A 23,894-nucleotide genomic window follows, 5' to 3' on the forward strand; every position below is an offset into this window, starting at 1 on the left:
GCGCTGCTTGGCAGCTCCGGTAGAAGCGGATTGCTGCGTTTTGGGACCATATGGAGTGAAAACAGGGCAGAAAGAAGAGTACTTTAGGAGAACGTTAGCACCACCGTGTCCGATACCTACTCGGCGTTGTTGAAAGCTCTGTCGTTAAAGCGCGATGTCGTTAGTCAGGATGGGCACCCTTAAGCAAGGTACAATAGTATTAAAAAAATAATTAAAAAGAACATTTTTAGACCTATTTTGGCCCAAGATGCTCTCTGCCAGTGAGGGGCAGGCAGCTGTGTGTCTGCCTACCGTGGTCCAGTGGTGCCAGGGCCGGGGGCATCCGCCTAACGAAGGCATAAATCGTTAGCAAACAGCTACTGCTGGCCAGTGGCTCAGGGCCCAGTGAACCCCAAAATGGGCAAATCACCGGGAAAACCATGAAGAGAAGGTTTATAACAACAGAGGGGGCCACTTATCAGCTTTTGGTGTTTGCCAAGCCCAGGCTTTTGAGAGTCTGGTTAAAATTAGGAGAAAATAGGCATTTTCCAGGTTTGCTGAGCCAAAGGGCATCAAGCGCCGTTGCCTTCACATCCTTGTGCCCACACAGCTGAGATTGCATCTCTCTCCTAATAAAAACAGCCTAATGTCTGATGCGGAGACATCCCAAGCAAGAGATGCTCTGTGGGATGCGGGCGAGCCTGCACGGCTCCGACACGGCCGGCAGCTCGGCCGCCAGAGACCCTTCGGATGAGATGTGGCGCACACGCCTGGGCAATCTGGCTCAGCCCGACGAGCTGGCGGGGCCGAGCTCCCCAGGGGCTGGCGAGCAAAATATCCATCTGCATCATCAGGAATGTGTCGCTTACAATTGCCGATCAGCGTTTCTGATCTGCAAGGCAGCGAAGATGCTGCGGCAACAGCGATGCTCCTGTCGGCGTTCCGACTGCAGTAGGAGAAAGGGAATAAAAGGGTCAGTGTTTGCCACCTCCATCCCCCTGTTTGCTAATTCCACAGCCGAAGTGCCCATTCCCAGCTGGGCAGGCACTTCCCACGTGTGGATTACCCCATGGCAGTCACAGAGCATCCCTTGACTTTTGTTTTGGAAGGGGTGTGGGAATTTCAGCATGGACCTTCCTGGCATTGCCTTGGCTCTCTTGTTCTCATCGGTGCTCCGGTACAAACACTGCTGCTCAAGAATTTGGGAGGCGAGAGGCTGAGGAGGAGGAGTTAGCAGGGGTTGAGAAAGTAAAACTAAGCGAGCTGGTGGTGTTGTCCAATTTCCCTGATACAGAAATAACTGATAAAGAAATAACAGGACTCCCAGTGAAGTGTAAATGCAACATAAGAAATGTTGGGAGCCTGCGAGGTCATTAATAGTGACAGATAGGGAGAGGATGTTGGTCACCGTCATTTTTGCCATGGTGTCCCCATGTGCTGCCGCAGAGACGCGGCTTCCACCGAGCAGCTCCTGGCTCTGGCTTCATCACCGCCTCCATCCTCTGCCTCCTGCTTGGCATCTATAAGAGACCCATCCTGCCTGGGACATCCCACCGTTACCTGGGGAGAAACCTGAGAAGGAGGCGATTCCATTAGGGGATAAGACTTCCCAGGTGATTTTACCGCCCAACTTTGGCCACGGGGTGTTCAGGAGATACCATCACACGGGTGATGCCTACGTGTACCCTGTTCATCTTGACACCAAGAGAGGAAGCCTGGCCATCGGCAACGTCCTTCATAGAGGTGAACACCATGTACTCCCAGCCACCATCTCCCCTAGGGCTGTCTGCATGTGTTGTGCGACAATAGACGGCCTCTCCAGCACTGCCAGAGTCTCCTCTGCCTTGCTCTGCATCTCTCTCTGCCGTCCCTCACTGGACCGAGAGCATTTGCAGACTGAGAGCATCCCTGGACCATCCCTGGTCCATCCATCTCACTCCATCACCGAGCAGATAAGCTCTCCCTAATCCGTGCCACTCTTGGAAGGAGGATGGCTTAATTTGTGGGAGCATCTTAGTGTAGACTAAGAATTCTTGAGGAACCCCCCAACAGGGTGGGGACCCCCGCACATTGGACTCCAACAGAAATGAGAGGGAGGAGGCCTTTCTTCCAGACTTCTTCAGGTGTCAAAAGCTAGCAGCCTTTTCAGCCCAAATTAACCTTTCCAATTTGCTTGAAATCTTTCCCATTTTCTCTGGAAAATGGAAGGAAAAATACCCCTCTGTAATGGCCAATGTGGTTTTATTAAAACCCAGGCTGTAAGAGCTGTGGTTGCCGATTGGAAATACTCCTTAAAAACTACCGTCACAGCAGGAGAGCTGGGGTGAAAGGTGAGGAAGGCAGAGACAAGATTTTTATGTAAAGGTACCTTGCTTGCTCTCAGCCCCTCCTGCAAACCTGCCTTTGGGATGGGCTCTGCCGAGACGCAGAACGCGGCTGGAGCTTGGCTTCCTCCTCCTGCTCGGTGAGATTCCGGCGTGGGGCTCCGTTAGAAAAAGAGAAAGGAAAAGACAATCGCACAAGACTGAACACTGGTTGGGTTTGCTCTCAGCAAGGTAATCCCTGCCTAACCTTGGGTCACATCGCGCCTGCGATGCGTGGCTGCTGTACGCACCCGGGATGAGCTGGATCTCCTTCATTAACAGCAATGGGCTTCAAATACCTTCCTGTAGTTATTATTACCTGGATTTAATGGATAATGAAACGGTGGCAGAATATTGTGAACACCTGAAGGGTGTCTAATGGAGAAGAAGACTGAAAGGAAAGTGCTCCCCTCCCTTCGCCAGGGAATTTAAAAGCACCAGGCTCCTTTGCTGGCAGGGTGAGGATGGGATTGTAGTGCCAAGGGTGATTTTTGCTGCTCTAAGGTCCGTGGGTGCCCTATCCCCTCTCCTGCTGGCAGAGCATCCCCCCCATCCTCCTCCTCCCCATGGGTCCGGCCCTCGAGCAGCGCTCAGCACCCGCATTCACTACTGTCGACTGCAGTGCGAGTCACCCTGCGGCTGTTCCACCTCGAGCACGTTAAACAGACGAGTAAATCCAGCAGCTGGAGCAGGAGGACCCCTTCTTCCTGGGCTCCCAGACAGGTTGTGGCTGCTGGTCTCCCCAGAATGCACCACCCCTGCCCATCAGCCTAGCTGTCGCAGGGATGCTCGGCTCTAGGACATTGCTTCCTATGCTGGAACAGGGCTGGAGAAAAATGGCTTTTCACTTGGAGGACACCTGATGGAGCAGGCTGCCCACGGCCGCTGTGCCCACTAGCCTCGGTGGCCAAGTTAAGTTGCCACCAGCCACTCCACGCATGCACTGTTCTGGGGTGAGAAGCCTTTCCCTGTGGAGGCTGCAGCGAGGGAGCCTGCGGTGGAGCCCCCCAAGTTGCCCAGCTGTCCCCTACCCCAGCCCAGCTCTGTTTAGGTGGACTTATTTCCTTTACGGGTACATAATTAACCCAACGGCAAAGCGTTTACAACAGCTCAGCTCATGGTGTAGGGCAGAGCCTCTGCAACAACCCACAACAACGATTGAATTAGTGCCGGACGCTGCACTGAGCACCCACTCCGGTCATGGATCCTGATAAAAGGGTGCTGAGGGAGAGACTGCGTGTGGCCTTCAGCCTTGGGGACCCTCACAGCATCCCGGGATGCTGCGGCCGTGAGGATCGCTACCCAGCAGGTGGGTTGCTCGCTTCCCTGCCAAGGGTCCCGCAAACCGCTGGCGTGGGGGGGTTGCTGCGAGCCCGCCCGTGCCAGCGCCGGCAGCGCTGCCTCCACGCAGTGTTTATTTCATGTCTCGCAGCGTTAAATCATAGCAGACATGCAATTCAGGGGAGCGCGAGGCTCCGTAATGGGCGGCCGCGGGCGCGTGATGGGGCTGGGGCCGACAGGCAGCCGCGCTGCCAGGGCTCCTCGGTAATGCTTTATTGCTTTTGACGCTCCAAACGCGTTCTGAAAGGCGAGTCCTGGCAGCCCGGAGGAGGGCTGCTTCCCTCTCCTGCCTGCTCTGCACCAGCAAGCTCCACAGCTGAGCCTCCTTCCCTGGTTCCCAGCCTTGCTGGTGCGTCCTGGCTGGGATAGAGCTCAGCGGCACCCTTGGCAAAGCCCTTGGCACGTGCCACTGCATGGGGCGGGAGCTGCTGAGGCTGCCATGGGAATAACTCTTGCACAGATCTTGGTTATGCTCCTGGGAAGGGCAGGTTGGGATGATGGGCGATGCTGAGCATCACTGAGAGGGCTGCTGAGTACCCCAACGGGGAGGATGCTGAGCATCGCTCATCCCATCGCATTGCAGGGACCTCGTGCCTGCGCTCCTGTGCTCTCCCCACCCCTGGGGTCACTGTAGCTCCAGGCTAAGCACCAGCTTGAAAAGTTGACTGTTTGCAAAGCCAAGGTACCTGCTCTCAGTGTGGCTGCCCTAAGAAAAAGCCCTTTGTCTCCATCCCAACGCAGGGATGCTGCTGCGCCCAGCTGCAGACGGAGCATGGGCAGGATGCGGGGCTGAGCCACGGGAAGCTCCGGACTCCAAGTGCTTCGATTCCCAGAAAAGCAATTACTGCACAGCAGATTACAGGGCTAATAAAATCCCATTACGCCATTTCAGAAAGTAAATCTGATCCAGGCGCTGCCGATTGATATCAGCTGTCCCACAAAAAGTCCCGCAAGAGCCCCCTGCGCGCGCACATAATACAAGGCTATAATAGATCACGCTAATTAGATATCCGATAACAGGAGGGCTGATAGGAACTACATTAAAATCTCTTTAAGATGAAGATGTAAAACCCAAGGGAGAAAATTCAGAGTTAATGATGCTGCTGCAGAGGCTCCGCTTGAGCGGTGCTCGCCCTCTCGGCCGCATCCTGCCCGCCGCGGATGCAGAGCATGAGAGGAAAAGGGGCAGAGCAGGGCATGGTCCCCAGCGCCGCGGAGGCGCTGCCCGTGATTTTCATTATCCAGATTCAATAAGGAGAAAGAGCTCCGAGCTTGCCTGCGCTTCCCGGGAGGTGACTTGCCAGCCGCTAACGGAGCTGAGAAATCAAATTAGCCTCGTCTCTGCTCTCGCTCTCTCCCCGACACCACTGCTGGCAGCCGAGGGGGAGTTCATCAGGGCCGCGCACTAATTCTTATCTCGTTTAAGTGACTCCACGCTGCCATCTGATGCGATTTGCTCTGCGCCGCTGCCGAGGGCTCTGGTCCCTGCTCGTTGCTTCCCCAGAACTTCCAGCACTGTTGTGGGGGCACCACCAACGCACACAACTGCAGCCACACGTCCATCGATATACACGGTTATAGGGAACGGAGTCAGGATGAGGGTCTCCTCAGGCAGAGGAACATGCCCTCGCCCACAGGGACACGATGGAAGGATGCTGTGGGTACCAGCACCTCGCAAAGTTTTGCTCTCAGTGATACAGGACCAGCCTTTGCTTTCAGTCTTGTTTACCCAGAGGTGTTGAGTACTTGGGCAAAGCAAAGCTGGTAAGAAGCGTTCTCATTTGTCGAAATTTACATGTAAATGCTAATTGCTGCAATGAAAGCAGACCCTCACCTTGGCATGTGATAGAGGCCCTTGGGGCAGTCTTGCTGCCCCCAGGCAGGGGTTCACAAGGCCAGCAGGCAGCACATTCTGCCCAAAACCCGCATCCGTCAACATAGTTGTCTCCAACAACTTCACAGCCCTCATTCCCTACTGATGGAAACCCACCCCATGCCCATCCCATGTCTCTGCAGCTCCTGGGACACACCACTCCTCTTGGACAATTTCCCCTTGACTTTCCAACCACCTTGGTGCCTGCAGCATCCTCTCCTTGCCCCCGACTCTTGCTGCACGGAGGCACGATGCTTGCACCCCAAACCCCACTTTTCCATGGCAGGGAATGAGGGAGCCCTGGGGGAGATGGCGGGGTGGGGGAGTGGTGGAGTGGGTTCCTCTCGCATCCTCCCAAGCCTGAAACTTGATGCAGCAGGAGAGGCTGATCGCGAGATTAATTGGGCGTTCTTAAAAGCCCAACGGCGGGGGGAAAGCGAGCAAGGAGTGCTGCCTGCCTCCCTGCTTGGGTTCACTTCTCTGCAGAGCCGGCAGGCTGGGAGGTGGAGAGGAGGGAGAGCAGATGGGAGCTGTCAGACCTATGATGTTCACCGCTTTCGGGGCGCTTCTGGCCCTGCTGCCTCTCGCCTTGACACTGCAGAGCCAAGGTAAGGAGTGCGACGTGCAAGCAGGGCTGTGGGGGCTTGGGGAGAGCAAAGGTCCTCCGACAGGCACGGTGTGACACCTTCCTAAAGCCCAAGCAGTGCTGCATGGCGTGCAAAGGCTGCTTTTTAGAGACCTTAATACTATTGAAAAGCGACGTACCTGGGAGAAGCCCAAGAGTGGGAAGGCTTTGGTGCAAGAGATGCCACTGCTGGAGGTGCTGCCTGCCTGGGCGATGTGTTTGAAAATGCGGTGTTTGAACCCAGTTTGGTGCTGTGGGCTTGTCGGTGTGGGAGTTCGAAGTAGTCTGGAAGCTCGGAGAGTCCCAGCCCTGGGGATGGAGAGGGAGAAACTGGGTGACCTCCTGCCTGCATCCCTCTGTCTGGAAGCTGCTGCTGGAGCACTTCATCCTATAAAGCGATTTCTCTGGTACAAGGTTTTATCCCTCGTAATGCAGAGCTGGGTTTGGGGGATGACAGCGTGCAGAAGCGATGTGGTGCCCATGGTTTGTAATCTCAGCTCGGCACGGCGCAAAGCTGACCACCGCAACGTCCACCAGCTACTATTATTGTCTTTTCTTGTTTAACCTTCCTGAGAACGGGTACGATAGTAAAGCTGAAAGCTTTCAGCAGGTTTGTGTGCTGGGTCTTCGGACTAGTCAGAGAGCCCCTCGCTTCAGGGCATCCTTCCTGACTCTCAAATCTTGTCCTGCAGTTAGAGGTGGCAGAAGAGGAGCGGGAGCGAGGATGCCGTTGCCCCAGTGATGCCCGAGGCAAGGGGGCAGGAAGGTCTCGTATGCTAGGGCTGTGCTAATTTGCACGCGGCAAGTTGTTGGCACAGGTTTGGGGCCGGGCAGACTGGCATCCGCAGCGGATGGAGGAGTGGTTGGAGCAAACCTAACTCAATACTCCCTCCACGAAGCCAGAGCATCCTGACCTGGAGCTCGGCAGTGCAGGTGTGAGGAGGAGGAAGAGGAGGAGAAGGTGCGAGGAGGAGCACGAGCACCAGCCAGCTGCCACCAGCTGCAGCAGGAAAGGCCACTTGGCCTCAGCTGCGATGACGACAGCGCCTGTTTTCCTCCCCTCACCCTAATTGCTGCCTCTGGCCCCCCGAGCCGCCTCCTTTGGCACACGCCTGCCTGGGCGAGGGCAGTGCGCCCAGCCGTCTCCCTGGCGTTACTGATCACATGCAGACTTGGAGGGGCTGAGGATGCTGGTTATTTTATTTTTTTTTTAACTTAAAAGACAGATTAAAGTTCCCTTCCCAGCAGCTTTTCCCAAGTTCCCGCAGATCTATTCCAATTAGTCCCTTTCATTACGTTGCAATTAGACTCGGGCTGGGCTTGCTGCAAAGCAAAGCCACGAGCCCTGGCTCGGCTGCGGCGTCGCCGGCTGCCTTGCAGCGAGGATGCAGGTGCCAAGAGCAATAAATACCGAGATACCTAATAAATGAATTTAGCATCCTAGTTCATCTCTGACCTTTGCCTTCTCCACTCGCATAGCAAAGAAGACATTCCCTGGAAGGTGTGAGTGGTAGGAAACTACCTGGGGGCTGTGAGTACCTTGTCACCCCCTCCACCACTGTCCTTGCATCTGTCCAGGAGAGGCAGAAGGTGGCAGCTCTGCCCTCGGAGGTCTGGGGAAGGTCACAGCCCCATCCACAGAAGATATTAATACAATATTAGGTGTTGATTCTGGCTGATAATTTTGTTTCCTATCAGGGTACTCCTGTTTTACTTTGATGGGAAATCCCAACTGGTAACAGAGGGATGGCAGCCAGCAGCACCCTGTGGTTCCCACCACAGCCCTGGGCAACTGCAGCTGCTGCCCCAGTGCCAGCAGCTCTCCATCCCTGCCCGCATCCCTCCCTCCATCTCCTCCAGGTACCCAGCAGAGGGGCCAGAAGCCAGATCCCGCTGACCCCGCCCTGCGTCGCCTGTCCCACTACCTGCTGTCCCACTACCAGAAGGGCACCCGCCCCGTGCGGGACTGGCGAACGACCACCAACGTGGCCATTGACCTCATGGTCTACGCCATCCTCGGTGTGGTGAGTCCTCTGCTCCCATCTCACATGGGCTGCGGCAGCTTCTGCATGTCCACAGCAAAGGGAACCGGACCTGGTGTGCAGCGTCCTCCTGGCACGCTCTGCCCATGCTCCAGAGTGCCGATACCCCCTGTGCCGATGCTATGTCTTCTTCTTCCTGCAGGATGAGAAGAACCAGGTGCTCACCACCTACATCTGGTACAGGCAGGTGAGCAGATGAGACCATACAACCTTTCCCCCCCCCCCCTCACTGGGAACCACCCCCCCAGGACCGAGCACGCTTGCAAATACAGGTTTCCCGTGGGAGAGGCATGCAGGAGTGCAGAAAGGTGGAACTCAACCCAGGGGATGACAAGACCTCTGTAGGGCATGAACCCTAAGGCACGGCTTTCATGCTCCGTGCTTCACACCGTTGGGTGGTGCAAAAGCTGGAGGATGGTCCTTTCCTCCCTCTCATGGATGGCATTGCAGAGTGGTTCCTACGGCAGTGTCCTGGCATGCGTTTGGGTCCCAGCAGGGTGGAAGAGAACTTGCCCTCCAAGCTCCTCTCCTTTCTCCCACAGCATTGGACGGATGAGTTCCTCAGGTGGGACCCGGCGCGTTTTGACAACCTGACACAGATCTCCCTCCCCATGGAGAACATCTGGGTGCCTGATATCCTCATCAATGAGTTGTGAGTAAGGTGAAACCCCCGGGACTGTGGCAGGGAGCCGGGGGCTGGAGCCCCCTTGCCCACCGCCACCCTGCGCTTTGTATTCCTGGCACAGAGCTGGCAGCCTCCCCGCATCGGGCGAGCTGCAGATGGGGAACGGCTTGGCAGTTGGGCCATTTCCAACGCTGGCTAACTGCAACTGTCAGTAATTACCCGCGCTGTGCCGGGGGTGGGATCCAGATATCTGGAGAAAGGCTTTGTGAAGGCTGCACAATACGAGGGCAGCTGCAGAGCTGCTGGCCCTTCCTGCAAAGCCAGCCAGCATCCATCCCTGCTTTGCTGGGATTTAAGGTGTTCCCACCAGCTCCAGAGAGTTCTGGGACAAGAAAACAAGGCCTCCTTGGGCTGGGAGAGGGCAGCAGCCTGGACAGCACAGAGGTGATGCCAGGCAGGCGTACTTGCATGGGTACCACCAAAATAACCAGCTCAGGGGACAAACCCCCGGCTTCTGGGCAGTTCCCCTCCAAAATGCTGCTTGGCAGGAGGACCCCCCGCCCAGGGCACTCCCCAGCCCTGGTCTCTGTACCTCATGCCCCACAGTGTGGATGTTGGAAAGTCCCCCCATGTCCCCTACGTCTACGTTGACCACCACGGGGAGGTGCAGAACCTCAAACCCATCCAGGTGATGACCGCCTGCAGCCTGGACATCTACAACTTCCCTTTCGACGTCCAGAATTGCTCGCTCACCTTCACCAGCTGGCTGCACCACAGTGAGTGCTGGGACCCCCACAGACAGGGGGCTCACGAGGAGTGGGCAGGACCTTTGCTGGGCTGGAGCTCCATGCAGAAGGCAACTCGCCCCTCTAGATGGCCCCAGTGGATCGGGGATGTGTGCAGGGAGGTGCTGGCAGTTGCCAGCTCTTGGGGCTGAGCATCCTTGGTCCTCACCTCTTCTCTCCTCTGCCCTCTAGTCCGTGACCTCAACCTCTCGCTGTGGCGGCAGCCTGAGCTGGTCAAGTTCGACCGGAGCATCTTCATGAACCAGGGCGAGTGGGAGCTGCTCTACATCCTCAGCCACTTCCAGGAGTTCAGCGTCAAGAGCAGTGACAGCTACGCTGAGATGAAGTTCTACGTAAGGGTGTTTGGCCACCACTCTTCTCAGGGATGGGATGCTAGGTCTTCCCACCATCCCTGTTGATTGATCACCCAGCTACTCCACACCACGGGGCTCCTGCCTGTAGGCAGGAGGGTCCCAGGGCTGAGATCTTGCTTTAGCTCACCCTAGTGCACCCCACCACCCCCGTATGCCTTGTCAGAGGGCTGCACCAGCTCAAGCTCTCGTTCTGACCCTTCGCTGAGCCTTCTGTGTCTCTCTCTGTCCTGCAGGTAGTCATCCGTCGACGCCCCCTCTTCTACACAGTCAGCCTGCTGCTCCCCAGCATCTTCCTGATGGTTATGGACATCGTGGGCTTCTACCTCCCTCCCAACAGTGGCGAGAGGGTCTCTTTCAAGATCACCCTCCTGTTGGGCTACTCGGTTTTTCTCATCATTGTATCCGACACGCTGCCGGCTACTGCCGTTGGCACCCCACTGATAGGTATGCTGGCACCGCCTGGACCATGCTCTGAGCGTGAGCCTTTGCAGGGCTCTCATTGCGTTGACGTCTCCACAGGCACCTACTTCGTGGTGTGCATGGCGCTGCTCGTCATCAGCCTGACGGAGACCATCCTGATCGTGCGCTTGGTGCACAAGCAAGACCTGCAGCCCCACGTCCCTGACTGGGTGAAGCGCCTGCTGCTGGAACGAGCCACTGTCCTGCTCTGCATCCGCGACAGGAAGAAATTCAGCCAGAGTAGGACGCAGAGCTCAGACATCTCCAGGCAGGTGGAGAACAATGACAGCACAGGTAAGGGACACACGGGTACCGAAGGGGACTGGGTTCCAGGTAGCTTTCTACATCCATATAGCCCTGTCTGTGTGGCAACCTGGATGCCCAGGTCACCCGCAGAAATCCCAGCTCCCCATTTCAAGAGGCTTTTCTCACTTGTCTCTCTTGATCCCACAGCCAAGCTGAACAACTACAGCTGCGAGGATCCCCGGGAGGGCGAGGTGGTGGGCAGCACGAGGTCCACACCAGGCTTTGCCGGGCATGCTGAGGGGTCCCTGCTGATGCAGGGCGTCCTGCGTGAGATCACCGCCATCCGCCAGTTCCTGGAAAAACGTGAGGAGTTCCGTGGTGCAGCCCACGAGTGGCTGCAAGTAGGCTACGTGTTGGATGTCCTGCTCTTCCGCGCGTACCTAGTGGCCGTCCTATCCTACAGCGTCACACTGGGCACCCTCTGGTCAGTGTGGCGGGATGCCTGAGTGGCACACGCCTTTGGGAGCGGAGGGGTGGGGGTCTTGGGGGCCGCTGCCCTGGCTCTGAGTCTCGGCCGTGTTCGCTATCCCAGCTCTGGGTCTCAGCAGCGGTCTCTATCCCAGCTCTGGGTCTCAGCAGCGGTCTCTATCCCAGCTCTGGGCCTCGGCAGCGGTCTCTATCCCAGCTCTGGGTCTCAGCAGCGGTCTCTATCCCAGCTCTGGGCCTTGGCAGCAGTCCCTATCCCAGCTCTGGGTCTCAGCAGCGGTCTCTATCCCAGCTCTGGGCCTCGGCAGCGGTCGTTATCCCAGCTCTGGGTCTCAGCAGCGGTCTCTATCCCAGCTCTGGGCCTCGGCAGCGGTCTCTATCCCAGCTCTGGGCCACGGCAGCGGTCGTTATCCCAGCTCCGGGTCTCGGTAGTGGTCTCTATCCCAGCTCTGGGTCTCAGCAGCGGTCTCTATCCCAGCTCTGGATCCCGGCAGCGGTCTCTATCCCAGCTCTGGATCCCGGCAGCGGTCTCTATCCCAGCCCGCTGCCCTCGCCCTGGAGCAGCCACGGGGCACCGCCACCCCCGCCCCGCCCTGGCGCCCCCGTCCCGCGCCGCCGCTTCAGCACCGCGGACAGCGGCCCCTCCGCCCCGCGCCGCTCCCGCACGTGGGGGGGGGGCTGCTTAGCGGGGTGTCCTGGTGGATGGGGGAGCTACTGCAGTATGGGGGGACCCTGCTGGATGGGGAGGGGCTTCTAAAATGAGGGGGGGGTCCTGCGGAAAGAGTGGGGCCCTGCTGAATAGGGGGTTCCTCACCGCACTGGGGTGTCCTGCTGAACTGGGGGGGGTCCCTGCTGAATTTTGGGGGTGTCCTGCTGAATGGGGGATCCTGCTGAAATTGGGAGGGGAGGGTGTTCCTGCTGAAATTCGGGGTTCCTCATTGCACTGGGAGGCCCTGCTGAAATGCGGGGGGTCCTACTTAAATGGGGGGGGGATTCGTGCTTCAATAGGGGGTGTTCCTGCTGGAATTGGGAGGGGGCGATTCCTGCTGAAATTGGGGAGGCGGTGGTCTCATCACGCCAAGGGTCTCTCCTGCCTCGAGGGGGGGGATCCCTGCTGAAAAGGAGGTGGGGGTCCCCACTGTCCCAGAGGGATACCAGCTACCCTGGGGGACCCTGCTGCCCCAGGAGGGTCTTTGCTTCCCCGGAGAGTGGGAAGGTGCTGAAGTGGGGGTCCCTGCTGCACCAGGGGGGTCCCCACAACCTCCCTCTGGCCCCAGGGTCCCCTGAGGAAGCCCCCAGCTCCGTGCAAGGAAGCACCAGGGGCCACATACGTGTCCTGCTCTGCCTTTCTCCTCCTGCTTGCTGAGCTCCACGTGGGTCTCTATTCCTCTCTCCTGGCCCCTGTGCACAGATCCCCATCGCGTTCCTGCCCAGTGGTGCAGTAAACTGGGAGAGAATCCCAAATGAACCGGGATGCACACGGAACTGGCTCTGCATGCACTCGCTGCTGGAAGAGGCTGTGGGGTCACTGCCCGCTCCTGCAGCTCTGGTCAGTCTCACCTGCCAAGGGGAGCAGGAGGAGCTGCTGGCTGCACCCCAGAGCAGCCGCGGGGCTGGGAATGAGCCCAGACTGTAAGGAAAAGAGCCGCCCAGTGCAGAGCCCACCCCTCGTTTCAGAGCTGGTGGTGCCAGGGGGTCATGACGATGACATACAAAACATCAATAGAGGTTTCTGGGTAGCTCCCAACCCTGCTGTGCTTGCCCTTGACCCCGCAAGATACAGCCCACCCATCACATTCCTGAACGCCCAGCGTGGGCATCATCCTCAAAAGTGCTGGAGATGGCAGGAAGGCCCATCCCAGGCTCTAGGAGCGCCTCTGCGTACCATCAGACTTGTGGGCCATGCGGTGGTCCTATGTCCACCACCAATCCCACCGGCCCCGCTCACCGTCCCAGAGCCGTCACCTGTAGGAAAACTCCCTGCTGAGTGACAGGGGGGCTGAGGACGGGCGGAGCGGGCTCCTGCCAGCGCCGGCCCGCGCTAATGCGCTGATGGTCTGTAAGTGGCTGCCTATTGATGAGGTGTCCAGTTAAAGAGTTCGCGAGACACTAAATCAGCCCATTGATCCTGCCGAGATCGATGGTGCTACAGACCTGATCACTGCAGCAGGCAATTAACACCCTCTGGAATGAGCCGCCTTCATGTAACATCAAACGCTCCAACAGACAAATCCAATGGGCCCATCGACCTGGGCACGCGATGCTGCCCAGCCGGTGTGTTTGAGCGGACAAGGAGACACCTGAGCCAGCCTTACCATCCCTCTCCTGCCCACTGGAACTCCTGGTGCCCCTTGGAGACCCACCACGAGATGCTCACCTGTGCCGCTGCATCCCCATGGACCACGTCGATGGCCGTGTTTGGTCTTCCATCCTTCTTCGCGCTAGGAAGCCATCCCACGCCCAACCCACCCCCTGCTGCAGGTCAGCGATCCTTCCCTCCTGGAAGAGGAGGCTGCCCATGCCAGAGGAAGGATCCAGGTTCTCCCTTTGCCCTCTCGCTGCTTCGGGTAACGCCGCGCACTGGGAAAAAGTTCCAGGCATCTCTCCGAGAGGAGCCTGGATTTTTCCCCTTTAAAAAAAAAAAAAATAAATAAAATCAATAAATCTGAATCTAATCTACTAATAAAGGTTTAATGAGGACATAATGTTGATGGAACAGAACATTGTTGCAGCATAATCGTTCCCAGCTGCTGCGCAAGTGTGCAGACAAAGGCCCGGTCCTACAACCAATTTCCCTGTTATTACAGAGCGCCTTAGTACCGGGCCAAACGCCGGAGCGCGGTTTCACCCCCTCCTCCTGGGGATGCCGCAGGTCGCCTGCACCAGGACCACCTCTGCTTGCCTTCACCAAAGTTCTCCCCTCTCTGCCCAACGCCTCCCCGCGAGAGCCGCGCTGGGGGAGCTCTGCAAGGCAGCATTGCCACCCGCATCTTGGGGTGAGCTCGCAGCCCCCCCAAACCTGCCGTGAAACCCCAGGGCGCAGGATGAGCCCGGTCTCCCACACCAACACACGCCACAGCCCGGCACACGCCATCCACCCCTGGAAAAAGAGGAGATGCTTTACATCCAGAGACTCCCAACCGCGCCGTAATTAATGTTTAACCGCATCGTCATCCCCACGGCGGGCGGCACCCGTGGGGCACAGGCACGGCCGGGTGCCGCGGGCAGCACCTGCCCAGCCCCATCGTGGCACACCGTAGGGTTTGTGCCACACCGTAGGGTTTGTGCCACACCGTAGGGTTTGCGCCGCAGCACAAAAGCGGTGCAGGCGCTGCCGTTAATGTAGTCAGTAAATAAATAAAGGAGGGCTTAAGCTTAGTGTACAGCAATCAGTCGAGAACTACAGGATAATTAACGCAGCGGGGGGCCAGACTACTCCGCAGTCAGGTTTAAATGAACGAGTTCACTTTCATTGAGGCAAACTTGCTCAGCTCCCCGGCGAGCGCGCAGGCAGGTGGGGGGACGGGGAAGCACGCGGGGCTGCTCCCCATCCGGGGGGACCCCCAGGGCAACCCCAGCCATCGGGTTAGGGATGGGACCCCCAGGGCACCCCCAGCCATAGGGTTAGGGATGGGACCCTCAGGGCACCCCCAGCCATCGGGTTAGGGACGGGACCCTCAGGGCACCCCCACCCATCGGGTTAGGGATGGGACCCCCAGGGTACCCCCACCCATCGGGTTAGGGATGGGATCCTCAGGGCACCCCCACCCATCGGGTTAGGGATGGGACCCCTAGGGCACCCCCACCCATCCGGTTAGGGATGGGACCCTCAGGGCACTCCCACCCATCGGGTTAGGGATGGGACCCCCAGGGTACCCCCACCCATCGGGTTAGGGATGGGACCCTCAGGGCACCCCCACCATCGCATTAGGGATGGGACCCCCAGGGTACCCCCACCCATCAGGTTAGGGATGGGACCCTCAGGGCACCCCCACCCATCGGGTTAGGGATGGGACCCCCAGGGTACCCCCACCCATCGGGTTAGGGATGGGACCCTCAGGGCACCCCCACCATCGCATTAGGGATGGGACACCCAGGGTACCCCCACCATCGCGTTAGGGATGGGACCCCCAGGGTACCCCCACCCATCCGGTTAGGGATGGGACCCCCAGGGCACCCCCACCCATCGGGTTAGGGATGGGACCCCCAGGGCACCCCCACCATCGCATTAGGGATGGGACCCCCAGGGTACCCCTACCCATCGGGTTAGGGATGAGACCCCCGCAACCACAGCTCCCCTACACTCACTGCCTTGGGTTCCCCCATGAGATGTTGGGATGCATCCTTCCTCCTCCGGGCAGGCACGGGGCACAGGAACAGGAGACGGCAGGCCGAGACAACGGAATTAACTTTATTGGTTGTTTTTTTTTGTTGTTGTTTTCTAACTGCAGATTCAAGGTATACAACTGAACATTGCTATTTTTCCTTATGAGACTTATAAATAAAAATACAAAAAATGTTCACTACAAAAAAATCTACTGTTAGTAGGATGTAAAAAATATTCTCTTTGCTATAGAAGGCACGAACTTCACTTAGTGACACATGGAGAGAAAAAAACCTGCAGCAGTATATTCTTCTGTTTCTCTTTTTTTTGTCTTTTTTTTTTTTTTCCTCTGTCAAAAACACTGAAGTTTTACAAAGAAATGCATCTGAATCTACACAGGACGAAGGCAGATGCGGAGAGAGCTGCAACTAGAAGACACCACAACTGGGTATTTTTATATATTTTTTTTTGTCTTTTTTTCTTTATTTTTCAGGAAACTTTTAGCTAACGGCATCTGTGGCTAAAGGACAGAGAGGACTCGCAAGCGGATCTGCAGGGGAGCGGACGGCGAGGTGGGGAGAGAGAGAGAGAAAGAGAGAGAATCGTACAAAAAATAGGAGCCAATAATAGATACTCTGAGAAAACCAAAAGGGAACTTGGGCACCTTCTGCGCCCGGGCTCAGAGAGGTGCTGAGGTAGACGGAACGAGGACAGCGACGGACCCCAACCACGAGCGGCAACACAGAGCAACGGGACGGGCAGGCGGGCGCTCACGACACCGACGACAAGGCAAGGGGACAGGGAGCCCGGGAGGCTCCGCGGGGCGCTTGGTCCTCACTGCTAGCATACACATATATATACTTAAATATATATGGAGGGGCGGCAGGGGCTGCGCCACGGCAAACGGGCACAGGAGCGCTGCGGCATCGCTCCAACACCCACCCCACAACAGCGTGTGGCTGCAGCACTAAGGGAGGGAAGGAGACAGTGGGGCAGGAGGGGAGGTTAAAGCAAAAAAAAAAAAGCCACATGAGCTCAGCGGCACCGTGGCACAGGCGGCCGGCAGCGCCCGGGCACCGCAGGAGCTACGGCGCACGCACCAGAAATTGCAGCAACTTTTCATGTGAAAGAACTAGGTGTTTTGTTTTTTTTTAATATATTTTTTTTCTTTTTTTTCTTTTTTTTTTTTTTTCCTTTCCTTAGGCACAACAATTAAACAAGCCGTTCTCCACAGTCACATCCCGGATTGTACAACAGCGGCGGCAACCCTAGGCGGAGCAGCAACAGTCCCGCACGTGCAAAGCTGCACCGGGGCGCAAGGGAGGATGCTGCTCCCACAGCCACAGAGAGATGAGATGGCTTCAGACCAAGAGGGGCCACCAGCATCCCTCCAAACCGCATCCAGACCCCCATCCCGCTTCCCCTGACTTCTCCCCCCCCCCCCCTCGCCCTCTTTTCACTCAAACGCAGCAAAATGACAAAAAGAAAGCCATGGCCGCAAGTGCCGCGCGGGATGGAAACCGCAGAGCCCGCTTCCGCAACCGCAAAAGAGAAACACAACAAAAACGAACACAAGAGGTAGCTTCAGAACCGACAGCCCCGACCCCACGGGGCCAGGCAAAAAATACCAGTTTTGGTAAGGATAATGCACAACGGGAGGCCGGCAGGGACACTGCCACCGCGCTGCTCCTCCACTGCCAGGCACGCGGCTCACACCTTCCCAGCCACGCCACCCCCCGTCCCCCCCAAATCAATAAAAGCTCATGAGGTCACAAAAAAATGAGGTAATTTCAAGTAAAATGTGCTAAATGCGGAAATATTCCAAAAGAAAGTCCAAAAAAAACGAACGAAAAGCTAAAAAAGCGGCGAGCGAAGCCACCTGCCACCGGGCACCCCTCGCACGTGGGCTCCTGCAGCTGAGGGCTGGGCAAAAAAAACACGCTCGGCACCTTCTGGGCACCCCAAATTAGCAGAAACAAGAGGATCCCCCCCCAAAAAAACCCCAAATGCTGTGCACCAGCAGCGCCCACGTGGGCACTGGCATTGACGACACATCACCAGACCGGCTGCATCTCCCCACAGGGGCTTCGCCCTCGCCTCCCAGCGGGTGGGGAAGAAAGGGGAAATGCATAGAGAGGTCTTTGGTCACGGGGAGGGCGACAGCCTTCGTGTGCCCCTCGCGCTCACCCAGACCCCGGGCAGCTCGGCAAGGCAGCCCGGCTCGCAGACGGTGCCCTACCCCGAACACCCTCCTCCGGCCGGGATCCACCCTGGGGATGCTCCCACTGAAGTGCTCAAGGCTCGCCGGATGCCAGCGCTCTCCCACCTGCGACGCCGCAGCCCAGGACCACAGGAACCCCCCAAAAGCCGGGGGGGGGGGGGCTGAGGTTCACGCAGAGCCGTGCCCGCACGTGAGCTGGGGTCCTCAGCGGGGCATACACGGTGGGGTCTATGTAGTGAGAGAGGAAACCAGAGATTAAAGCCTTCCCAAAGCACCAGCCACACACATACACACACTTTTGAGGAAGAGTGCCATTCCTATGTGGTCTTCCTGGCAGCGCCGGTGGCTGGAGCTGATTCCCCGGGAGCTGCAAGGGGTGAAAGCTGCTCTGCAGTGAGGGCGCAAGGGCAGCGGGCGCACAAGCAGCTGAGGAGGGGGAGCGGACGGGGCTGGGGAAGGGGCTGGTGCATCCCCCCCTCCCCGGGGCGTGAGCCGCAGGATCCTTCTGGCGAGAAGCAATGAACGAGAACCGAAAACAAACAAGGCTGTGGACACTGCGGGTTTGGTGGTTTTTCTTTTTGCCCAGTCCTCTCTGCCACTCAGCCCCGCCGCCCCTGCGCCTCCTCCCTCAGACGTAGCAGAGGTAGAGATAGGTCTTCTCTATCCGCCAGTCGGTGGGAATCTCCTCCGGCTTGTGGCCCTTCATGTGCTTCTGCATGGCGGAGAGGCTGGGGCAGTACTCCAGGCAAATGGTGCACTGGTAGGGGGAAGCGCCGTTGTGGGTCCGAAGGTGTTTGATCATGGCCGAGTAGTCCCGGGAGCGCTGGTGGCACAGCTTGCACTCAAAGGGCTTCTCACCTGCGAGAGATGGGGAGACAGGGGTGTCAGCGGGGGCTCGGAGCCTCCAGGCGCTAATTAACTGCCCGGCATCGACGCTGCCGCGGCGGGCACAGCCAATAACCAAGTAATGAACAGCAAAACCGATCTCACTATTGATCTGCTATTTACAATACTTACATGCTGGCACATCCGATGGTTCGTTATCCCCGGCCGCTGCCCTGATCCACACTGCTGGCATCTCTGCCAGGGAACTGGTCCAGTTCCTCACCAGAGACGCCCCCAGCACGTACCTGTATGGACCCGGTAGTGGGTCTCCAGCTGGTGCTTAAGGCTGAACTTCTTGCCGCAGCCGTTGCACTCGTAGGGCTTCTCGCCGGTGTGGATGCGCTTGTGGCCCTTCAGCGTGCTCTCATCCCGAAAGCAACTGCCGCAGAACTCGCACTCGTAGGGGTGGTCACCTGCAAGCACACCGGCGGGTATCAGAGCCACCATCGTGGCCACGATGCCATGCCAAAACCAGCTCCCCAGCCTGGATTTCTCCCTAGCACCCGCCGCTGCCCTCCCAGGCAATGGAGCATCCCAGCCACCCCGGCGTGGCACACCGGTCCCCACATCCCAGGGCCGCAGGGGATGCTCGGGTCTGCCGCAGAGTGAAGTGATGGCAACCCTCCCTCACCGGTTCCCAGGCTTTTCAGCTGGCATCGCCGGCATAGACCCAGCCCTGGGCGTCTCCCGCGCTTCAAACCGTGCGGCTGATAAATGAACTCTGGTTCGGCACCAAAGGCAGAATGATTTGAAGGAAAGGTGAGGGCTCGAGCTACTTATTTATTACAGCCGCGAAGGCAAGGACAATAAAGATAGATTGATCGTCCGAGACTTTGTTCATGAATATTTAAATATTACTGATTTGTCTTGTCACTGTAATTACAATTTCTCTGTGCCGCATATCCTACAAGCACAGTTTATGGTAAAGAATGGCCAACTGTATTTCACTTGTCCTGCTGCAGATGTGCAAAGCTGCCAAGCGTGTAATGTTCCCCGCATTTCATACATTTTCTTCAGCTGTGAAGGCTTAAGTCATCCACAATGACCTACGTTTTTTCATTATCCCCGTGTCAAACTGCACTCGTGCCTGGGCATAAATTGTCCTTCTTGTTATATACTCACATGCCTGTGCTTTCGCTTCCTCTTTAAAATGATATTTTACTTTCTCCCCATGTGCTGCAGCAGAGACTTGTGCCCCCCCCGCCTCCTGCTGCTGCCTCGGCACCGGAGCAGGAGGAGGAAGATGCTCAGGATGCATTTTGTACCTCCCCTGCCCAAGGCAAGGCAGGCTGTGCCCATCGGCAGCTGCATTTCACCTCCCCGTTTCCAATTTGTGCCTTAGTTTTCAATCCCATAGTCAAAGACAGCGATTCTGCAGCTGAAGGCAGACAGCATTTCCACGTGCTCAGTTTTTAGGAGAAGCCACATAAATGGGAATGGGGGCCCCTGGAGTGCTCCAGCCCCAGGAGGAGCATGAGCATCCTGCATCCATGCAGGGTGAACCCAGGCAGCACGATTAAATACCCCTAAAGCACCAATGATCCGTGTTTTTGCACGGCCAGGAGCTGCTAAAGCATCAGAGGTTGGGGTGGGACACAGGCGGCCCGACCCGCAGCCCAGGTCACTGGATTACGGGCTATAAATAGCCCCGTTGCTCGGCATTAACACGCTTATCGTTAGCCCGCGATTCCCATTTCCCACGTCGGGATCCCCGCGCTCAGGCGCACGTGTGGGTCTGGCAGCTGCCGGCCACAGCCTGGACCCTGCGAGACGCTTCCTGCAGCCCCCCAGGAGCCACTTTCTCCATCCCCATCGGAGGCTGTGTGCCGTGGGGCTGCAAAGCAGCAAGCAGACTCCCCGACGCGATCCCACTCTCCACCCAAGGATTTGCTTTTTCCTGCATTGGAGGGGGTTTGCAGCTGGACCCAACAACGGTGCTCAGCACAGCTGCGAGCACCAGGAGGGGCCGAGGCAGCCTGGATCTCTCCTCCTGCCACCCTAGGGCTGTGCCTGAGGATGCTGGTGGAGGAGCCGAGGATGCCTTGAGGACGCGGTGCCTTGAGGACACACCGTAATGCGGTCACAGCTCCGCTCTCCACTCGGCTCTCCTGGAGCCAAGCCCGGTGGGCTGCGCCACTGGAGCACCGGCTACACGTAGCGCAGGTTGCCCTAATCCCATTAAGGCCGAGCACTGGCTGATTATGTGCATCTACCGCCCGTAAGCCGATGAAGCGGGTATGATCGCACATCCCCTAAGAAGGTCACATGTCACCTTATACCGGATCAACTTATTACACGGGTTTTTTTTTTTTTTTCCCTGTTTCATTTTTTAAATCCAAACAACCTCAACTGAAGTCGCCTCAATGCTTTCAAGGCAACTTCGCCTTTCTCTTCTCTTTTTTTTACTGGCAAGGTCAGTTGGATGGGGCTTTGAGGCCCCCGAGCCAGTGGGAGGTGTCCCTGCGATGGCAGGCGGTAGAACTGGGTGGGTTTTGAGGTCTCTTCCAACCCAAACCATTCCATGATTCCATGAAACAGGGAAGAAGCATGCTCTGGCTGCCCCAGCCGCGGTGCCATCGTACCTGTGTGGGAGCGGAGGTGCCTCTTGAGCGCAGTGTGGCTGGGGAAGGTGCGGTTGCACTCGCTGCAGATGTAGCTGCGCACCCCGGCGTGCACCTCCATGTGCTGCTGCAGGGCGCTCTGCGTCTGGAACCGCTTCCCGCACAGCAGGCAGAAAACAGCCATGTCCGTACCTGCGAAAGAGGGAGAGAAACCACTTAGGCACCACCTGGCACCCGGGATGCTCATCCCACAGCCCTGCCAATCGTTTCAGATGCTCCTGCGAGGAGACCCAGGGGGGAACCCGAGGAGCTGCAGAGCTCTGGGTGTTGTTGGGGTCCCATCGGTGGGATTCTGGCCACCTCAACCCCGCCAGCACTGCCCCACAAAAATAATGCTGGAGGAAGGCAGGAGCTTTTATTGCGTTGGAGGCAGCTGGAAGCTCCAGCTCTGTGATGCCCAAACGCAACACAGCTGTGGGGCAATCACCACCTCCAAGCTGAGCTCAGACCTCATAACGCCCATGGGAAAGGGGACCCCGAGAAACATTGCACAAGGCTACCCCAGGAGCAGGGGGTTGGATGCAAGAGGGTGACGCACTCACCCCTGTAATACCTGCGATCCTGAGCCCTAACACAAACACAAGCTCCATCCCACCAACCGCAGGTGTAAAACTGGCTGCATCGACACAACAGCAAGAGCAGGGTAAAAAAAAAACCAATCCCAGATACTTACACACCGTCAATAAAAATATCAGACCTTGGTGTTATTAAACAATTTGTTTTCGTTTATGCATAGCTGATTGTTCGGAACCTATGAGTCAGTGCAAATTGTATTACGCGGGGAGATTAAGCAAATAAATGCTCGCTTTTTTGGAGACATTAAGATGCGAGGACTATGGAAATAAAATTATCTAGAAAATTGTATTAGCAATTCATTAGCAGCGGCAAGATGTTCAAGGTAACCAATGGATCTGTGCTGCCTTTAGGAACAGCAGGGGCAGAGGGGCTGCTCACCGCGCTGCCTAACCAGCACCGGGGCAGGGAGACGTCGGGCAGCGGGATCCTGCCTGGGATGCTGGGAGGGATGTGGCAGCGTAGGATGTGCCGTCAGCATCCTCCAGCCCAGCCTCACGCCATCAGCCTGTGGACCAGATGGGTGACGGGCATCTGGGAGAGCATCTTGGTGCAACCCATCACCCATCCCAGCACCGCCGCTCAGCCGCCACGGCGTGGTGGCACACCGCGGCCGGCTCTGCCCGCAGATCCAGGGATGCAGCAGCACCAGGAGGGATGCTCAGCCCCAGCCTTGGCGAGGCACACAGCGGGCTGCCCAGAAACGCTCCGAAATCCGCAAAAATCCCCAGTGAAAGAGGAATAAAAGCAGCAAGAGAGGCGGCCCTGCACGGGAGCTGCCTTTCTCCCTTCTGTGCCCCCCACGCAGCTGCGGACAAAACGCTCCCGAGACAAAAAAAAAAATAAAATAAAAAAACACACACACACACACAAAAAAAAAAGGCAGGCAGCCCCAAACGGGCTGTGCGAAGCAAATCCCGAGAGGTATGTGGCCCCGCGGCCCTCGGCGGCCCCGTCGGTGACAGCAGGACGGGTCAAAGGTCCCCGGGGCTGAGCCCCCAGCCCGCGGCCAGCTGCGGAGCGGAGGCCCTGGCCGGCGGGACGCCAGCCCCGATAAATCTGCCGCCAGCAGCCCCCGCTGGGGCTGGGGACAATGGGCTCCCGCAGGGGCCGAGGGCAGGACAATGCCGCCGGGCCGGCGCGCGGGGCCGTAACAAATCCTCCCTGGCACCGTAGGGCCCTCATTTGTGAAACTAATTGGCCCCCGCTTGAAAAAAAAACAAAATACGAGGCCGACTCCAGCAGCCGCAGCGATGGGGACGAGTCGCCTCGTGCACGCGTGGGGCGATGCGCCCATCGGTCCGTGGGGATGGTGCCGGATCCCTGGCGCTCGGCATCCCCTGCCTGCCGGGAGCTGCAAAAGGCATTTTTTAATGTTATTTATTTTTCATTAGCTAATGCATCAGTAAGTCAACATACGCCCCACACGGGGAGGTCAATGTGCCCTGGCACAGCTGGCCAGCACGAGCTGCCGTCCAAGAGCAGAGCATCCGCGGGTGCGAAGGCCGGCGCCAGCCTGGTGCGGAGGCAGAAGGGGCAGGAGACAGCCCTGCATCCACCCGTGAGTGGGGCACAGTGCCCGGCAGTGGGATGTGGAGCTTCGAGGTCAAGCACCGCTTGTGGGCAGCCCCAGGGCTCGGTCAACGCGGCTCTCCAGCAGCCAAGGGGGCTCTGCTGGGCACCATCCCACCGCTGGCCTTCAGTCAAGTTGATTTTTATCATTGATTTGCAGGTGCAGCGATGTCCTAGCTTTGGGGTGAGGATGGGAGGTGGGGAAAAAAGGGAAAGCTCATGAGAAGGTGCCTGGGGTCGCTGCCATCACTGCCGCAGCTGAGCTTTGGCAGTACTGGGTCTGCCACAAGGAGAGCTGCACCGGGCAACACAGGGACTCGGCACTGGTCTCCCAGCTGCTCCCACCTCTAGCAGAGCTCTGTTCTCCCAGCTGGAGTGCACCCCAGGGGCTCCCACTTCACGCACATCTCCGTTCTCCCATCCTAAGTGTATCCCCGGACTCCTAGCTGGAGCGCATCCCAGGAGCTCCCACTTCATGTACATCTCCGTTCTCTCACCCT

At 57.7% G+C, this 23,894-nt stretch overlaps 2 protein-coding genes across 5 annotated transcripts in view; one reads left to right on the plus strand and one right to left on the minus strand.

Moving 5' to 3' along the window:
* Positions 1-6,079: 6,079 nt before the first annotated feature.
* HTR3A (5-hydroxytryptamine receptor 3A) lies at positions 6,080-11,439 on the plus strand. Of its 3 annotated transcripts, XM_054087221.1 has the most exons (10): positions 6,080-6,164; positions 6,789-6,791; positions 8,042-8,205; positions 8,366-8,410; positions 8,766-8,875; positions 9,455-9,624; positions 9,826-9,986; positions 10,241-10,451; positions 10,527-10,760; positions 10,920-11,439. In XM_054087221.1, the coding sequence occupies exons 1-10, from the start codon at positions 6,080-6,082 to the stop codon at positions 11,216-11,218; spliced, it is 1,482 nt and encodes a 493-aa protein (XP_053943196.1). In that variant the 3' UTR covers positions 11,219-11,439. The 3 variants fall into 3 exon arrangements, with proteins under 3 accessions (XP_053943196.1, XP_053943195.1, XP_053943194.1); XM_054087220.1 differs by lacking the exons at positions 6,080-6,164; positions 6,789-6,791; positions 8,042-8,205; positions 8,366-8,410 and having other exon boundaries at positions 8,549-8,875; positions 10,527-11,439; XM_054087219.1 differs by lacking the exons at positions 6,080-6,164; positions 6,789-6,791; positions 8,042-8,205; positions 8,366-8,410 and having other exon boundaries at positions 8,549-8,875; positions 10,241-11,439.
* A 5,505-nt stretch (positions 11,440-16,944) lies between these two features.
* The window catches only part of ZBTB16 (zinc finger and BTB domain containing 16), a 63,509-nt gene continuing 56,559 nt past the window's right edge, over positions 16,945-23,894 (minus strand). For both annotated transcript variants that reach the window (XM_054086975.1, XM_054086976.1), the window contains exons 5-7: positions 21,211-21,381; positions 18,874-19,041; positions 16,945-18,601 (exon numbers count right to left, since the gene is read on the minus strand). In XM_054086975.1, the coding sequence (XP_053942950.1) occupies positions 18,372-18,601; positions 18,874-19,041; positions 21,211-21,381 (569 nt within the window). In that variant the 3' untranslated portion in view covers positions 16,945-18,371. The remainder of the gene's footprint in view (positions 18,602-18,873; positions 19,042-21,210; positions 21,382-23,894) is intronic.

This window comes from Cuculus canorus, chromosome 23, assembly GCF_017976375.1.
Source record: "Cuculus canorus isolate bCucCan1 chromosome 23, bCucCan1.pri, whole genome shotgun sequence".
NCBI lineage: Eukaryota > Metazoa > Chordata > Aves > Cuculiformes > Cuculidae > Cuculus > Cuculus canorus.